We start from the raw sequence: 17995 nt of genomic DNA, 5'->3' as shown, positions 1-17995 counted from the left end.
CAAAGTTAATCAAAGGCAACAACACTTGCTTATTAATTTTATAGTAAGGTACTACATCATGTATGGCTTGAGTAGCAATGGGCACAGTTGGACTTTTCCCTCTTTGTCCCATCAACTCCATCTTTGGATAATATTCTTTAATCTTACTGGTCTTTATCTACCTTTTTTTTTTACTTGAAGAGTTCAGGCTTCTGAATCTCTGTCCTTGAATCACCTGAAATTTTCTAAAACTTTTCCTAACTAGAGAGTTTTAGAGTTCTATTTTTTTAAGTAAAGACGTTACTGGGTGTGGTAGCTAAAGCCTGTAATTTCAGCACTTTGGGAGGCCGAGGCGCGTGAATTATGAGATAAAGAGATCGAGACCATCCTGGCCAACATGGTGAAACCCCATCTCTACTAAAAATACAAAAATTAGTTGGGCATGGTGGCGTGAGCCTGTAGTCTCAGCCACTTGGGAGACAGGCAGGAGAATCGCTCAAACCTGGGAGGTGGAGGTTGCAGTGAGCTGAGATTGTGCCACTGCACTCCAACCTGACAATAGAGCAAGACTCCATGTCAAAAAAAAAAAAAAAAAAAAAAAAAAAAAAAAAAAAAGATGTTAAAAAGCACTAATTTCTTCCTCAGCAGATTTCTTTAAAGTCTACAATTAATCTATATATTTGAACTATGAAATTTGCTGTTTTGTATAGTTTGCCCCTTTTGAAATTCAAGCAAAGGATCTAACTAGATGTTAGTGACATATCAAATGTAGGAATTATGGGGCATTTAAAAGTTGTAAAATGCATGTATTGGAGTCCTCATTTTCAAAAACAGTTCTTTAATTAAATTTCAGGAGTCTAAAACTACAGCCCAGGGACTTGTCACATACATACAAAAATGACAAAATGTCTCATATATGAAATGTTCCATTTTAGTTATACTGTGACCTTTGTGGGGCTTTGGAATGGCTTGTTGATATCATATGTAAATTAAAATGGACATTTATATAAAGTGTACCTACTGAAAATACTTTTAAGGATTTTTTTTTTTATCATGGATTAAGGAAACTGACATTGTTAGCATGTTGTAAATGCTATTGTTTCATGGTTTAAATGATCTCACTTACTCCTGACAGCTTTAGAAGAACATGTAAATATGTTCCTTTTATGAGTGCAGAAACTGGGTCTCGAAGGTCGCACATGGTAAATGGCAGTGCTGGTATTCTAAGCCTGTGTTCTTCCACTAACCCCAGGCTTTTGCTGTAGTATATTCATCAGATGTACCACAAAGCACCAACAAAAAAATAAAAATAAAATCAATAATGCAGAAACTGGTACACACTATTATACTCACCCATGCATGTACAAACAGGGTCACACAGCCCTCTCCCTGTCTATATAATCTGAAGATCAAAGCATTAAGTATAAAGTGTTCTTTGTGAGTATGATACTGTTGGTTTAAGAAAAATCCTAAAATAAAAGCTCCGTTTTCCAGCGTGTATTATTCTAACAGGCTTCAAAAGGATCTCAATTCTTCTCAATAATTCAGGGCTCCACCGCATGTATTCTCCTTTGGCTATCCTCTGGGCAAAGGGGAGCACTTTAGTTTAATTTTTACCAAGTCCGCTTTGAAGGATAATTTCGGATTTCAAACAGTCGCTGCTGGGTATATTTGTAAGCACTAGGTAATATGCTCTGGGCAGTACATAGAGCTCATTTTATGCATTACCCCCACCCCAGTCTTCTCCTTTTGCCAAAATTAGAAATAATTTCCCACAAAGTTAGCCCAAATAAGACAAGCAAGCTTTTTAGTAGTGATGAAAGAGGTAATTTTGTTTTGAGTAATAATTTGTCTTACACCAACGACTGCTCTTTCCGATGATTGCATTACACTACCTAATCTCTTTGATCAAGCATATGTGTATATATAAGTCTGGCTGTGTTTCTCTGAGAACCCAAGGAAAAACTTAGAATTGCAAACAGGCACACACAGCTGTTTACTTCTATTCACTTCCACAAACTCCCTTTCTAGTCTTTTTGCACTGCACTGACTTGAGCTTAGCAGTGAGCTGGCTTCTCAGCTTAGATCCAGATCTCAACTCCAGGCCTCAAGCACGTTTAACTGTAAAGAGTTGCTGTGTTTATTAGCTGTCAATCTGTAGACCAGAATGAACCACAGCAAGTCATGCAGTGTTCCATGCTTCTGCTTAAGAATAACAAGCAAGTGGCACAAGAGATGTTAGGTGACAGAGTGAAGCCACAGACATGAGGAAGAAATTGCCTGGCTGTCTCCCTGTAGCCAGTCGTCCTTACAGTGCGTTGCAGTTCCACTCCTGCCTGTCTACGTGCTTGTCAGAGCAGGCAAGTGATGCCTTAGAGGAGCTACATTTGACATTTCAGCAGTTTGGATCTTTTCCCAACTGATGCAGATCCTTCACCTCATTGTCCAATGATTGAGAGGCAGAACTTTTGATTGGAATGTCTCACAGCACAAATAGTTACTTTAAAGAGCTCTGAGTAATATATACCTAAAGCTTTTATTTTTACTTCCTTCCTTCCTCTTTTACATCCTCCTTTACTTCTCTATGCAATTTTCAAGAATACTTATCATTAAAAGCATAGATTACAAAGTAAATCGTTGCACTATTATTGTGAGTGAACCAATTAAACTAACGAAGAAAATTATATTCTTAGTGCTGCTTTATTGGGGAAGATAGGAAAAAATTAAACAGGACAAAGCTATGTCTGTGGCAAAAATTGAATTTAAAAATAGACGATGCTCAATCGTTCATGTTGAGTAGTGTAAACTAACCTTACCGTGTAAATATTTATTTAATTAAGAGTCAGAATAGAAAGACAGTGGGGTCCAGTTGAAGTGATTAGTGCACCTCATTTACATCTTACCAGGCAGAAAAGGCCAGTGTGACACAGCCCTTTGTTTCTACCTTCACCAATTAATTCAGTGAAAATTTGATTCAAATTAGCCATCTGATACCACATAGACAAAAATAAACAAGTAACTAATTGTATTTCACTGCTTTCATTGATTATGATTTTTTTTTTACAGAAGACTTTCCCTTTTTAAAAACTATCATGTTATGATTTGCTGAAGATCTTCAGTTCTCCAGAATGTTAGAGCTTTAGATGGTAAAATAGTTGCCGGCAAGACAGTGTTGTACTTGGCAGCTCTCTCCCACCAGATGTTGAGGGAGAAGGCTGGCAGGGCTCCACCTCCAGTCCACCCTTGCCCTTTCGTTTACCATGCCACTTATTCCATATTGGCTGCATTTGTGGTTTTAGTCAATGTTTGGGAAGATATTTTATTCTTGTCACAGGGGAGAAGGAAATAAAATGTGAAAAGAAGACTTATTTTTAGGGTATTTTGAGCCAAGAATTTAGATTGATTTATATTTCTCTCTTTCTCTCTTTCTCTGCCTTCTGTTTCTCTTTCTCTCTTCTCCTTTGCTTCCCTTCCCCCTCCACTACCCCCTCCCCATCCCCTCCTTCCTTTTCTCCCTTTCTTCCTTTCCCCCTCCCTCCCTTGCTCCCTGACTCTCTTCCTCCCTCCTTCCTTTCTCTCCCTGCCTCCCTCCCTCCTTCCTTTCCTTCTTTTTCATTTACAGAAAGGAAACTAGTATTTCCTTAACTCCTACCATATACTAGGTGCTTTACATCCATTAAATAGTAATAGACATTAAATGTATGTTGCATCATTTAAAAGGTATAAATATATAGGATAGAAATATTTAGCATTGTGCATTTATATATCCCACTTTGAGCTTTCAGTTATGAAAGAACTGTGGTAATTAAGACTGGAGGGATAAAGCTGCACACTAATGTCAAAAAAAGGTCTTTAACAGATAGCAGAAAAAAAAAAAAAAAGAAAATGTGGGTCCTAGAATGTGATTCCTCTAGTGCTATTTCAGTGTGGTTAAAAAGTTGCAGTTTAGATTTTCAATTGCAGAGGTAGAGCTTCGGTTTAAGACACATTTTTACAGGCAAAACTGATCTAAAGAAATCAGAATTATAATGACATTTTCAAAAGAATATTGACTAGGAGGAGGCTGAAAGGAGCCTTTTGAGTGCTGAAATATAACTGTATCTGGGTAGTGGTTTCATGGGATATGTGTAAAAATTAATTAAACTGTGATTTCAGTTACGGACATTTCACTGGCTATGTTATACTTTTCTTAAAGAAAAAAAAAAAAAAAACGAATAAAAGTAGTCTAAGTGCCTTCAAAACATGTATTCTCTCCCCCAGCATATAAATAAAATATATTCAAAACAGCAATTTCAACATACAAATATATTTTAAAGCATCCTAAATTAACAACCAATTTGGAAAAATACATATATTACCTTCAGATTAGGGTACGGCCTCATACATTTTAAATTAGGAATAATCCTCTTGACATTAATAATAGTTTATGAATATCTTCTCTGAAATGTGAGACAAGCTTCAGTAATACAAACTCTTTTTATTGAAATACGTAACTACAGCTATAAAACCCGATCTGTAGCAGAGACTCATTAAGCTACTGGACTGCTCGCTGAGGTAACAGGAAATTTACACACATCAACAGATCATGATGCTTCAAGGATCACTTGTGCATGCCATACGGTCAACTTTTCAGACATATTAATATTATTAGTCACTTGAACTTTAGTTCATAACTATAATCAGAAAGTGGTAATTAGAAAGTTAATTAAAGTAACATATATAATTTAATGTCAACCTATTACTTTGTTTACTTCAATCATAATTACATAGAGATCTTGTTTGAACAACAAAATAATAGACCTTTTTTTCTGATAATTAGTATTTTCTCCAGAACTTGGTCTGTATAGTCAAATATAATTAGTTCTCACTCATTTCGTAAATTGTCATATAAGCTAAAAGAGATGATTATTCTTTACAAGTAGCACTACAAATAGTCAGCAGCTTTACACTGTAGATAATATCCAGGATATCTACTGTATTGGAAAGCCAATTATTAATGTATAAATCTCATTGATTTTGGTTTCAGATTTGAGTAACCGGAATTAGACTTATCTCAGTAAGCTAAGTTTCTGTATCATCTTAACTGTACTTTTGGAATATAGGTTTTATGAGGATATAAAGCATACTTGTTTGTCAAAGCTTAGTTTTCTGTTCTCTATGGGTTCTTAACAAATGTCAGTTGATGTTAACAAATTACTGGTATTAATACTTGAGTATTCCAGTTGTCTTAATGCTCATTCCAGGAAGACTATGTCAAATGTAGATGTATTCCCAACTTGGCGAATGCATAACTGATCATCATTTTTATAGACTACGATTAACCAAGTAACCAAGTTGAGAGTTTCAAGGTATATGAAATGTGCTTTTCCTATACCTTATGAAATTAATAAGTAAAATAAAGTGACTTCCCTTTATAAAGCTAATTATTTTTTAAAAATCAGGTAACAGAAATGGAAGAATTGGAAAGATAAAGTACAACCAAAAGGGGGAGCAAAGCACTGACAAGCTCAGCCTAACCTGACCTGTGTCTCTGTTTTCTATTACTTTTCTCCATCTCTAGTTCGTTGCTTCTGCTCTCTCCCAGCATACTGTCTTTTCTGTCAGTGTCTTTGGTATATAAATCTTAAGTTTTTGATTTATACATAAATTTAATTGAAAGTTAGGGAATCTCGCTACACATACCAGTATTTCTTATCATGCTTTTACACTAGTATATTTTTATTTCTAGTATATTTTAGTTTCTTCCTCTTCCATTTTTCTTTTTTGACTCCCACTTCCTCAGGTCACATAATTCTCCTTCTATTGACCATATGTAGTCTACTGTTTTCTTGTGATATATGATCCTCAGTGTGTGGATGTATGTTTTAGGTGTAGACGGACGTTGGCTTTTTACCAAAGTAATGTTTTCTGTTTGATTGTCAATATCTACTAAGGTCCAGTTTTGGGGGGACTTTTGGTCATGGTTACACATTTTATTCATGTCTTTATGATATGTGAACAATGAAATGCATAAGTATTAAGGAAAGAATATTTATTTTTATATGATTTTTATTTTTCTCAGTGTGTGCTGTATTTGTGGGCCTTGAAAATTCTTTACCCCAAAACACTGTTTTTACTTCGTGGAAATCATGAATGTAGACATCTAACAGAGTATTTCACATTTAAACAAGAATGTAAGTATACGTCACCCTCCTTCCTTTAACACTATATGTGCTAAACAGTAATTTTAATCAATACTAAGATACATACAATATAATCCATTGCCTAAAAGACAAAAACTTAAAGTGACACTCTTTCGTATCATCCCATATTTCTTTCTATACAAGGACATTTATGAGAATCCAGAATTCGTTTGTAAACTAGAACTTCTCTATAAAGTGGTTGAAGAATTCGAATTAAGATTTGATATAATTTATCCTAAGAAACAAGTGATTTAGGGATACTACTGTTTAGAATAATAATTCTACCTATTAATCTCACATTACTCAAGAAACACAAATGGAGGGCAAATTCAATCCTATGCCTCTGTTTTGGACCCAATAAATGCTAGCTTCTAGTGAGTCTTATAAAATTGAAGATGATGTCATTCTTTAGACATAGACAGTAGGAGTGTGGAGTACTTTTTAAAATTTATTTTTCCTCCTTACAATTTTCTTTATTGTTCACTGAATGTTACATAGGTATATAAAACATTACATTTTTGTTCCACATATAAATACAGTTAAATGGAAGGCCAGAGAATCTGTCTATACATATCAGTATTTTTCTTTTTCATTTAGTCCTTTATTCAGTGGAGCATAAAGACTTCTCCTCTTAAAACATTAGATATAAGTCATGGGAAAAGCAATGTGCAGTGAGATAGAAACAACTTTAGAAAATGTCTTGCCATCTGCTTTACTACAAAATTATTAGGGGACATCAAGCAGCTTTATGGCTGTTTTTCTGTTGGTCTTCCAGTTGTTCATGTACATTTTTATGGTGAGACATCTGCAGATAAATAACCAGAATGTATATACAAATTTTCTTGCTATACAAAAAGTTATGAAAATTATAAAATATGAATGAATGACAAAAACAGGAAACAGTAGATATAAAAGATTAACATGTTAGTTTCAAAAAAAAAAATCTTAATTATGTTTTAGAATTGTGCAGTGTTCTTTTATGTTAATAATATGGTCCTAACAATAAAACTTCTCAAAAAAACCAAAACTATTTCAATGAAATGATCCTGCCTATATATCATGGGTATTTTTTTTATCACTTCTAAAAGGTAAAATAAAGTATTCAGAACGCGTGTATGACGCCTGTATGGATGCCTTTGACTGCCTTCCCCTGGCTGCCCTGATGAACCAGCAGTTCCTGTGTGTACATGGTGGCTTGTCTCCAGAGATTAACACTTTAGATGATATCAGAAAAGTAAGTTTTGTTATTTTCGAAGTCTAATTGTTTTGTGTGCTACCATAATAAATAGAAGACATTAATTACCCCACGTTTGTCACTATCTTTATCCTTTTGAGTTAAAATAATTTAAAGTGTCACAAATCTCTTCTTTGTGTTAAATTTTTATCAAGAAAGGAAGATATGTTTATACTTGGAAGAGTTTTTATCTCTACAGCCTCAGGGTTGGTCTTACCATCTGACATGTGTCTTTGGAAATATAAAATATTTGACCTCTAAAAAAATATGCCTTATCATTTCCATTTGGCTTTTTTTTAAACAATCCATTGCATATTCATGATATATTATGCTAGAAATGTTGCTTTGCCCTTGGGAAAATACCATAACATAACCATTAAACTGTGTTTAACAAGTACTGCCGTTTAGCATTGGCTATTAACAGTTTTTTAAACCAGCAAAAAAAATGAGTTACATTGAATGTGGAAGTGGATTGTGTCTTTTTCTTGAGTAAATCTAATAACATGGGATAGTTTTATGTAGTACAGTAGACAATCTTTTATTTCTTTGGTTGTGTTTCTAACTCTGATGATTGCAATGATGTAAGGGAAAAAATAGAGATAATGAAAAATCTCAGTGTATATTTCTTGGTGCCAAAATTGCCAAAGAGAGAAAGCAATGTAAATGTTTTCTTAGGTCATTTAAAAATAATATTACTTGGAGTTATTTTAAAGTATGATAATTTCTTCACATCAATATTTATAATATATGTTATTGAAAAGTTGTTTTCATCACCAAGCTTTCTATCTAGGAAATCTAAGTCAGTATTTTTCTGGAGGAATTATAATGGTTGAAAACTGTATTTATCTTCTTTCCTATACTTTTAGAGACATTAGAAAATATGATTGTACTTATCCCATAGAATAGAGATAAGGAAATAATTCTAGCCTTTTATTATTATCCTCACCAGTAATTCTGGTAAGAATAAATTGGTCACATGGTTCTAAATTACTGTATTTGAACTATAAAGATTGGAATTTGGCTGAGATTTGTTCTGAACATACATACTAAGTATTTATTTAAGCCCAATATCTTACAGGTAGACTTTGGCTTCAAATAAGTGATGTTCTAATCTCAAGGTACAGAATTTATTTCTTAAGTATAGGTTCACTTAAGAATAACCACAGACACAATTCAGATTCTTGATCTTACTTATCTTTAGGGGCATTCATACAAAGACTCCCTTGGTGTTACTTGTTTGATTGATTGCCATTTAACTGTTTTGTTGTTTTTTTTTTTTTTTTCATTTCTTCAGATTTTGGAAACTTGATTGCTAATTAAGTCTTAGAAGTCCATATGCTGAATAACATTTACAGCTGCCTTAAGTTATTAAATTATTACAATATTTTCTCCTTGTGTTCAGTGGAGAAGGAAAGCAAATATTTTATCTATTCATGTATCCATGTATCATATTAACATGATAACCACTTAAATAGTTTTGGAAAATGGAAAATGTCAAATTACACATAAGTGCAGTAGTTTTTGTTAGCAAATGTTGGGCATCAAAGACATGCATTTATGTTTTATTCTCTTGCCGCGATCAAATTTCATGACCTCAGATAGAAGATGAGAAACTTACTGAGTGTCCTCCTTAAAAGGGGTATTAGTGAAAACTTTGCTCAAAACACTGTTTTCATTATTTGAACAGAACTGATATTCTGAATAGAGTTCTATACTGTAGAGAATAAACAGAAAGGATAGGGCTATAAAGACGCAATCACCAGCAGAAAGGCTGTGAACCTCTACTACAAAATGAATAACCATTTTCATATGACTCTCATTTATAGTGCTTCTTTAATACTTTTGTTTATGAAACTCATGGTTTTGAGAAAATACTTCAGTAAATTAGGAATGTATTTACATACCATAAATCTCTACTACCATGAACTCAGTATTCTCTTAAAGTTCATTAGTTTTTAGAGGAAAAACTATGTTTCGGTTAGGCAAAATAAAACATTCAAGTTCTTCCTTAATACTCTATCATTGAGGTTCAAGTGTTCAAGTATAAAAATAATGTATTTACTTTCCTATTGGAAAGAAAATGCATGCTTTTTATTTTAAGATTCAAGCAAAAGCACAATAAATAAACTTTGTTGCTCTGTGTCTTTGTGTTCATACATTATTTCACACTTATTTCTGGTGTCCTATAGAGCATAGAGTATTGGTCTTTGTTCTATATTTAAAGTACATTAGAGATGTGATGCTAATTCAGTATAAAATTGTTTCTTTCTGGGCTGGGTGCATTGCCTCGGGTCTGTAGTCCCAGCACTTTAGGAGGCCGAGACAGGCGGATCATGAGGTCAGGAATTCGAGACCAGCCTGACCAACATGGTGAAACCCCGTCTCAACTAAAAATACAAAAATTAGCTGGGCATGGTGGTGCACTCCCATAATCCCAGCTACTCAGGAGACTGAGGCAGGGGAATCGCTTGAACCCGGGAGGTGGAGGTTGCAGTGGGCCGAGATCAAGCCACTGCACTCCAGCCTAGGCGAAGAACAAGACTGTATCTCAAAAAAAAAAAAAAATTGTTTCTTGCTGCGTGAATGTAACCAGCTCATTCTTTTTTAATCTGATGGACTTTTTTTGAAATAAACTTCATATCATAAATTAAATAGATTTTTTAAAATATCACCTAACAACCTTAGGACTTACTTCCCAACATATTTTAGATGCTATATTCAATTTTCATATATATCATTAAGCTCTGCACATAACCAGAAAATGATTTTTAGGTTTTATTTTGCCGTATATCAATTCAAATGTTTTTGTATTTGTTTATTTTTACTGTCAGTGATACTTTAAAATATACTTTACACTTTTTCCAGAGTAAATGTTATATTCTGGTTGCTTTGCAGACCTTTAGTTGGGGATTCACATTAATCAGAATTTTTCCCCTCCTCTGGTGTTCTGCCCTTAATAAGTTCTTATTTTTCAGAAAGAAGTTCTGTACTTTCAGGGACAAGTGTTATTATTTTTTAATGTATTGTTTCAAAAGTTTACATTATTTAAATCTCTTCAACAAGTTTAAGTTTGCAGTGAAATTTTATGGCTAACATAATGGTTGAAATATAGAGTTTTTCTTTGGGTGTTGAAGATATAAAATATTTCCTTATTCTCTGTAGACACTAATAAAAAGTAGTGTGCAGGAAAACCATTAATCAGAAAAAATAAAATGTATGTCCCAGAAAACAAAATACACAATTTGATTAGTTGTCAACCAGATATATTCACTTGTCTGTATTGGATTTTTTTTAATATAAATATGAAGAATATCAATTATTAATAGGTTTTCATAGCTATTGTATGCTTTTATTCAAGAGCCTTTATAATATCTGCTGATTCACCAAAGATCCTTCAGTTGCAGTTAAATCAGGATAAACTGAAGTGTTTAAAATTGATCATGATATGTTTTTTCCAGTGACTATATTTCTCATATGCCTTCTAAATGCACCTTTTAAAATTGAAATATGACTTCACTAAACATTTATAGCTGGAAAATTGATTTCATGTGAAGGTTTCAGATAAAATTATAAGGCTTAGAACTGTGAACTTAAGAATGACCAGCTAAATTGGATTTTATTTTACTGCTTATCATTACTTATATTTGTGCCCACTACAGTCAACTACGGTAAGCTTGTACTTTATCATTAGAAACCTAGATAGCCCATAATGAAGGAATATCTAAAATATCATATAGCACATGGCTACAATTAAAGTAAAAGCCATGTTTTCTCAAAATCATGTTCTTAAATATATACATATTTAAGAACATATTTAAATATATATATAAGAACATGATTTTGAGAAAACATGGCTTTTATTATACATATATATATATATATATATATATATACATATATATATATATATACATATATATATATAAATATAACGTAAGCATAAAAACTAGGAATTGTTTTTTATCCAGACTTCTAAATCATAGTTCAGTTGAGGAAGTAATAGGAATTTCCCCAACGAAAGTAAAAGTCTTTCTTCAATAAATGAAACAGAAGTAGAGTCATAATAACTGGTAATGACAAAAAACACTTGGATAGATAAGGTAAGTAAGGAGAGAGAATGATGAAAGGTAGAATAGGAGAAAAGAGAAACTGCAAAATCTAGAGGTAATAGAGACAGGAGGAAGGTAAAGGGTGAGATTAAGGTAGATATTAAATGATCTCATCAGAAGGAAGTGGGAAAGAAATTTGGAGAGAGAGGTAAGATATGGAAATGAGGAAGAAGGACAAGGCCGGGAGTGGTGGCTCAAGCCTGTAATCCCAGCACTTCGGGAGGCCGAAGCGTGTGGATCACGAGGTCAAGGGATCGAGACCATCCTGGTCAACATGGTGAAACGCCGTCTCTACTAAAAATACAGAAAACTAGCTGGGCATGGTGGCACGTGCCTGTAATCCCAGCTACTCAGGAGGCTGAGGCAGGAGAATTGCCTGAACCCAGGAGGCGGAAGTTGCAGTGAGCCTAGATCGCGCCATTGCACTCCAGCCTGGGTAACAAGAGTGAAACTCAGTCTCAAAAAGAAGGACAGGAAGAGAGAGAGTTAGAGGACATTTCACCCCAAAATGTAGCTGAGGAGAAGATGCATTCTTCACAGTGCTTGTTTCTCATATTGTCGGAATTCTAAGTTTCCAAAGATTAGTATTTTGCTCTCTGTCTTCTATTTTTCTTAGTTAGACCGATTCAAAGAACCACCTGCATATGGACCTATGTGTGATATCCTGTGGTCAGACCCCCTGGAAGATTTTGGAAATGAGAAGACTCAGGAACATTTCACTCACAACACGGTCAGGGGGTGTTCGTACTTCTACAGGTGAGAATAGAGAGCTTGCTATCCTAAACAGGTTTTCTTCATAATGCTAGGATTTGTTAGTCCATGTGTTTGATTTATTTATAATGTTTGTATAACTTCTTTAGTATAAATGAATGACTCACTTTGAAAGTTTTATTCAAATGGATTCTTAGTATTTATAAAATGAAAATATAAATAAGTGAATAAGTGAATAAATAAATGTCAAATATATATGTATACATATACAGATATACGTTGAGGATGTTAAGAGTTTGATTCTCACTACAATAAAGCAAATATTGCAATAAAACAAGTCATTTTTTTTTTGGATTTTCCAATGCATGTAGAAATTATGTTTACACTATACTGTAGTCTGTTAAGTATACAATAGCATTATATCTAAGAAAAAAACACACAGGTGTATATACGTTAATCAGAAAATACTTCATTGCTAAAAAAAATGCTCATCATCTGAGTCTTCAGCTAGTCATAATCTTTTTGCTAGTGAAGGGTATTGCCTTGATGCTAATGGTTACTGACTAATCAGGGTGGTAGTTACAAAAGGTTGGAGTGGTTATGGCAATTTCTAAAACAAAGAGAGCAATGAAGTTTGTTGCATTAATTGACTCCTCCTTTCACAAAATATTTTTCTGTAGCATGTGATGGGTTTTGTAGCATTTTTCCCCACAGTAGAACTTCTTTAAAAATTGGATTCAGTCCTCTCAAACCCTGCTCCTGCTTTATAAACTTGGTTGATGTAATATTCTAAGTCTTTCATTGTCATTTCAGCAATATTCACAGCATTTTCACCAAGAGTAGATTCCATCTTAAGAAACACAAACAAACAAACAAACTCTTTCTTTGCCATCTATACAATATAGTTAACTCCTTACCCATTGAAGTTTTATAATGAGATTACAGCAATTCAGTCACAACTTCTGGCTTCTTTTTTTTTTTTTTTTTTTTTTTCAGATAGAGTCTCACTTTATTGCCCGGGCTGGAATGCGGTGGTACAGTCTTGACTTACTGCATCCTCTTCCTCCCAGATTCAAGCAATTCTCATGCCTCAGCCTCACGAATAGCTGGGATTACAGGTGCATGCCATCACACCCAGCTAATTTTTGTATTTTTTGTAGAGATGGGGTTTCACCATGTTGGCCAGACTGGTCTCGAACTCCTGACCTCAAGTGATCTGCCCGCCTCGACTTCCCAAGATGCTGAGATTACAGGCATGAGCCACCATGCCTGGCAGAGGCACCTCTTCTTATTCTAATTCTGTTGCTATTTCTACTACATCTGCAGTTCCTTCCTGGTTTAGAGTCAGCCATGAGGTTTTGAGTCAACTTCATCCAAACTTCTGATAACTTTGAAATTACTCCTTTATCTGTGGTCTGTGGAATGAATGTTATGTTATTAGGCATGAAAATAACATTAATCTTCTTAGTACATCTCCTTCATAGCTCTTCAGTCACCAAGTGTGGTATCAGTGAGCAGTAATATCTTGAAAGGAAGCCTTTTTTTTTTTTGGAAGAGTAGGACTTAAGAGTGAAGTTAAAATATTCAGTAAACCATGCTGTAAACAGATGTGTGTCATCAAGCCTTTTTTTTTTTTTTTTTTTTTTTGAGACAGAGTCTCATTCTGTTGCCCAGGCTAGAGTGCAGTGGCGTGATCTTGGCTCACCACAACCTCTGCCTCCTGGGTTCAAGTGTCAAGTGATTCTCCTGCCAAAACTTCCTGAGTAGCTGGGATTACAGGTACTTGCCACCACACCCAGCTAATTTTTGTATTTTTAGTAGAGACGGAGTTTCACCATGCTGGCCAGGCTGGTCTCAAATTCCTCACTCTCATGATCCGCCCACCTCCGCCTCCCAAAGTACTGGGATTACAGGTGTGAGCCACCATGCCTGGCCCATCCAAGCTTTATTGTTCCACTCATAGAGCACAGGCAGAGTAAAATTAGCATCATTTTTAAGAGCTCTTGAATTTTGAAAATGGTAAATGAAAATTGGATTCAACTTAAAGTCACCAGCTGCATTAACCCCTAGCAAGAGTCAGTCAGCCTTTCCTTTGAAGCCAGGCATTGATTTCTGTTCTCTAGCTATGAGTCTCAGGTAGTATCTCCTTCCAGTAGAAGGCTTTTTGTCCATTGAAAAATATGTTGTTCATTGTGGCTACTTTCATCAGTTAGGTTAAGCAAATCTTCTGGATAATGTGTTGCAGCTTCTACACCAGCACTTACTGCTTCACCTTGTGCTTGTTCCTCAAATCTCGTGAACGAAACAACCTCTGCTGGCCTCAAACTTTTCTTCTGCAGCTCCCTTACCTCTTCTAGCCTTCAGAGAATAGAAGAGAGTAAAGGTCTTGCTTTGGATTAGACTTTGGCTGAATGGAGTGTTGTGGTTAATTTGATCTTCTTCTCTTCCTACCATTAATACACTCTTTCCATATCAGCAATAAGATGGCTTCACTTATTATCATTTGTGGCTTCACTGGAGTGGCACTTTTAATTTCCTTCAAGAACGTTTCCTTTGCATTCACAGCTTTGCTAACTGTCGGCGCAAAAGCCCTAGCTTTCAGCCTGTCTCAGCTCTCATTATGCCTTCCTCACTAAGCTTAATCATTTCTAGCTTTTGATTTAAAGTGAGACATGTACAACTGTCCCTTTTACTTGAGTACTTAGAGGCTATTGTAGGGTTATTAATTGGCTTAATTTCAGTATTGCTGTCTTATACAGAATAGGGGGACCTGAGGAAATGGAGGGAAATAGAGGATTGGCCAGAGCAGTCAGAACACCGTGAACATTTATCAATTAAGCTTGCCATCTTATGTGGGAGTGGTTGGCAGCACCCAAAACAATTATAATAGTAACATCAGAGATAATGATAACAGATATAATAATGATAAAAAAAGTTTTTAATATTGTAAGGATTACCAAGATGTGGCACAGGTGTGACGTGAGCAGATGCTTTTGGAAAAAGGGTGTTGATATATTGACACTCAATGCAGGTTTGCCACAAACCTTCAGTTTGTAAAAAAACAGAATATCTGCAAAACCAAAAGCAAAGTGCAATAAAATGAGCTATTCCTGTATAAAAAATTTCTGCGGGCAGAAAAGATTTACATGTGATATGAGGGTGAAGAGTCTACTGAAGAAGATAGTAGAATTTACTAGAAAATATATTCTGCTTCAAAAACCATACCAAAAAAATCCAACACCAACCTTGATTTTTTAAATTCAATTATATAATCACATTTTAAAGTTTTACCAGTTTTCATAACTTGAATTTAATAAACAACTTTTCATTGGCTAAATGAATCAAATTTAAGTCATTCTTACATTTTTTTAAGTTTATGAGGCTTCCTGTATAAATTAAAATGAATAGCTTTACAGTATATAGGAATCATAGTATATTTATTTTCAGGACTTTGATAAGCCAAGTTGAAAATATTTTTATAACAATTTTTACATTTACGGATCGCTAGGGATTTACTCATTCCATGACATTTCAGAACGCTTCTGAAAGGAATCTACAGCACAGTTAGGTTTCTGCATGATTTCACTGTTTTCCGGATGTGTCACCTCAGTTTTATCTTCCCGCATCTCATCATCCTCAGTTTCACTAAAGTCTCTTACCATTATACATGCAGCTTATGTGAACGTTGCCAGAGTGAAAGAGAAAAGAGGTTATGAAGAAGTCAAGAATTTTAAATTTTAGAATACTTCTTCAAATTTTAGAATACTTCTTCCTCCTCTTCTCCTTCCTCCTTCTCCTCTTCTTGTTCTTCTTCTTATTATTAGATACTTAAAAACCTAAGCTGCTGTTCCCTGAAGTTAATGGCCAATTCCAGCCCTGGCAGCTAAGCTAATGGCAAGGCTGGAAGAATTCTGTAAAACACATCCAGCTATGTATCTTCTGCCTCTAGAGTAAGCATGTATCTTTTTGTAAAGCATTGATCAGATGTCTGTTTAGTAGTAGGACATCTTGTTCCATATACTAACTTTTTATTATGGGAGAAAAAAAGGTTTTTTTATCTGTTGATGTGATTGAGAAATTAAAGTCAATGAATAGAAAATCGTGTGCATTATAAAGCATCAAAGTATAGTTTTCTTTATATGAATATTAACAGATGTTTGTTCTAAGCATGTTTATTTGAAAATTTATAGTTCACTTCTATGTTTTGGAAATTTGGTTCAATGAATCTGTTTTGGCTGAAGTAAAGAAACACGGCATCTGAAAAGCCTAAAATTTCTTTTCGGTAATTAATTTGAGAGTAATTTTTTATAAAAGATATTTAAACTTAATAGTGAAAAGTTGGTATTGTTAAAGTGTATCAAAGCCATGTGTTCAGTTTTCCAAAGCTAGTGTTAACTTTCTAGTTATACCTTAGATGTTTAAATTACCTGTTTGACATCACTGAGTTGTACTTCAGTAACATAATATCAAACAAAATTCAAACTCTTGATTTTGATATTGAGTTCTGTTGCATTAATAATAGAATAGCATTCTATTAGTTTTCTATGTCAGCTGTTCAAATTTTATTCTAAGCAGAGTTCCATACTGAACTTACATGATATTATGGCTTTTTTATTTTATAAATATATAGACACAGATGGGTTTATGTCAGGGATAAAGTCTACCATCTTTAATAATAGAGGATAATTAGAAAATTAAACATTTTCTCTTTTGTTTTCAACATTATGATTATTTCACTTGTCTCAAACATTCTTAATAAATAATTTTTAGCCATGGCAAGTACAGATTATGTGAATAGCTGAATATCTAAATCTGTGACCTACATACAGACTGACAAATGGCAAAGCAGTCTGGATTATGTTTTATCTAAGGAGGAGAAAAATGCCTCTGATTCTCCTACAGCTTTTTGATCCTTTTGACTTTAGTGCTGTCTTGAAAGTTTGAAGGCGTTCTCTGGGATTGTGGTTTGTAAAGTGGATCTAGATGGGCACAAGCAGGCCATGAAATTGGTAGAGAAACTTAGTGGCAATTACCAGTTTGAGTTATTGGCAGGTATTTTGATCCACAACTCTGTTTTATTTAACATTTGTATGTGTAGTTTGCATGTTTACTTTGCTATGCCACCCTATCCACTGTCTAACATGTCATCTCGGCCATCATTTAAATAAAATAAAGTTATGTAGAAAAATGTGTCAGAATTTATTAACACTGTTCCTGAGTTAACGTTAGATAGGCAATGTGACAGAGAGGAAAGAATCCATAAGAACTATGATGTTGCCCCAATGCTAAATTAGACCAGAATTTGCACACTCAGATACCTATAATGTTCAGGCAGATAATTGAGATACTTGGAGCAGGCCAAGTGTTAGATTCTGGATATTAGTGAGGATCACGACAAATTTTCATTTCATGTGGACCAAGGAAAACTAGCAGCTGGATTTGGCATTTTGGTTATCAATTTGTGTTTCTGCCTTGGATGAATCATAAAAGCTTTGTATTCTGAGTTTACCTTGCTTCAGAATGAGTGAGTTAAATTAGACATCCTGAAGCTCCTCTAAGTTCTGAAATTTTAGTGATATCTTGACAGTGATTTTTGAAGTGTTTTAGAAGCTCCAGGTGGCAGCTCACAAATCAGTAGCCTTCTCAGGATGCCCAGCTTCTCTGCAGTAGTTGACACTTTTATCAGCCCCTTCGATCTTGAAATCCTCTGGTTCCTCCTTGTTTACATATCCTGATTCTCCTCTGACTTATCAGGGTGATCCCAGCCTCTTCCTGATGCC

At 34.5% G+C, this 17995-nt stretch overlaps 1 protein-coding gene across 3 annotated transcripts in view; it reads left to right on the top strand.

Moving 5' to 3' along the window:
* PPP3CA (protein phosphatase 3 catalytic subunit alpha) overlaps positions 1 to 17995 on the top strand; it is a 317625-nt gene that overhangs the window by 235977 nt on the left and 63653 nt on the right. For all 3 annotated transcript variants that reach the window (XM_039468188.2, XM_039468189.2, XM_074396500.1), the window contains exons 4-6: positions 6041 to 6152; positions 7250 to 7395; positions 12121 to 12260. In XM_039468188.2, coding sequence (XP_039324122.1) covers positions 6041 to 6152; positions 7250 to 7395; positions 12121 to 12260 — 398 coding nt within the window. The remainder of the gene's footprint in view (positions 1 to 6040; positions 6153 to 7249; positions 7396 to 12120; positions 12261 to 17995) is intronic.

The sequence above is a fragment of the Saimiri boliviensis genome, chromosome 3 (assembly GCF_048565385.1).
Source record: "Saimiri boliviensis isolate mSaiBol1 chromosome 3, mSaiBol1.pri, whole genome shotgun sequence".
In the NCBI taxonomy this organism is placed as follows: domain Eukaryota; kingdom Metazoa; phylum Chordata; class Mammalia; order Primates; family Cebidae; genus Saimiri; species Saimiri boliviensis.
The sequence above is the reverse complement of the archived record's forward strand: the minus strand, read 5'-3'. Positions and strand labels throughout refer to the sequence as shown.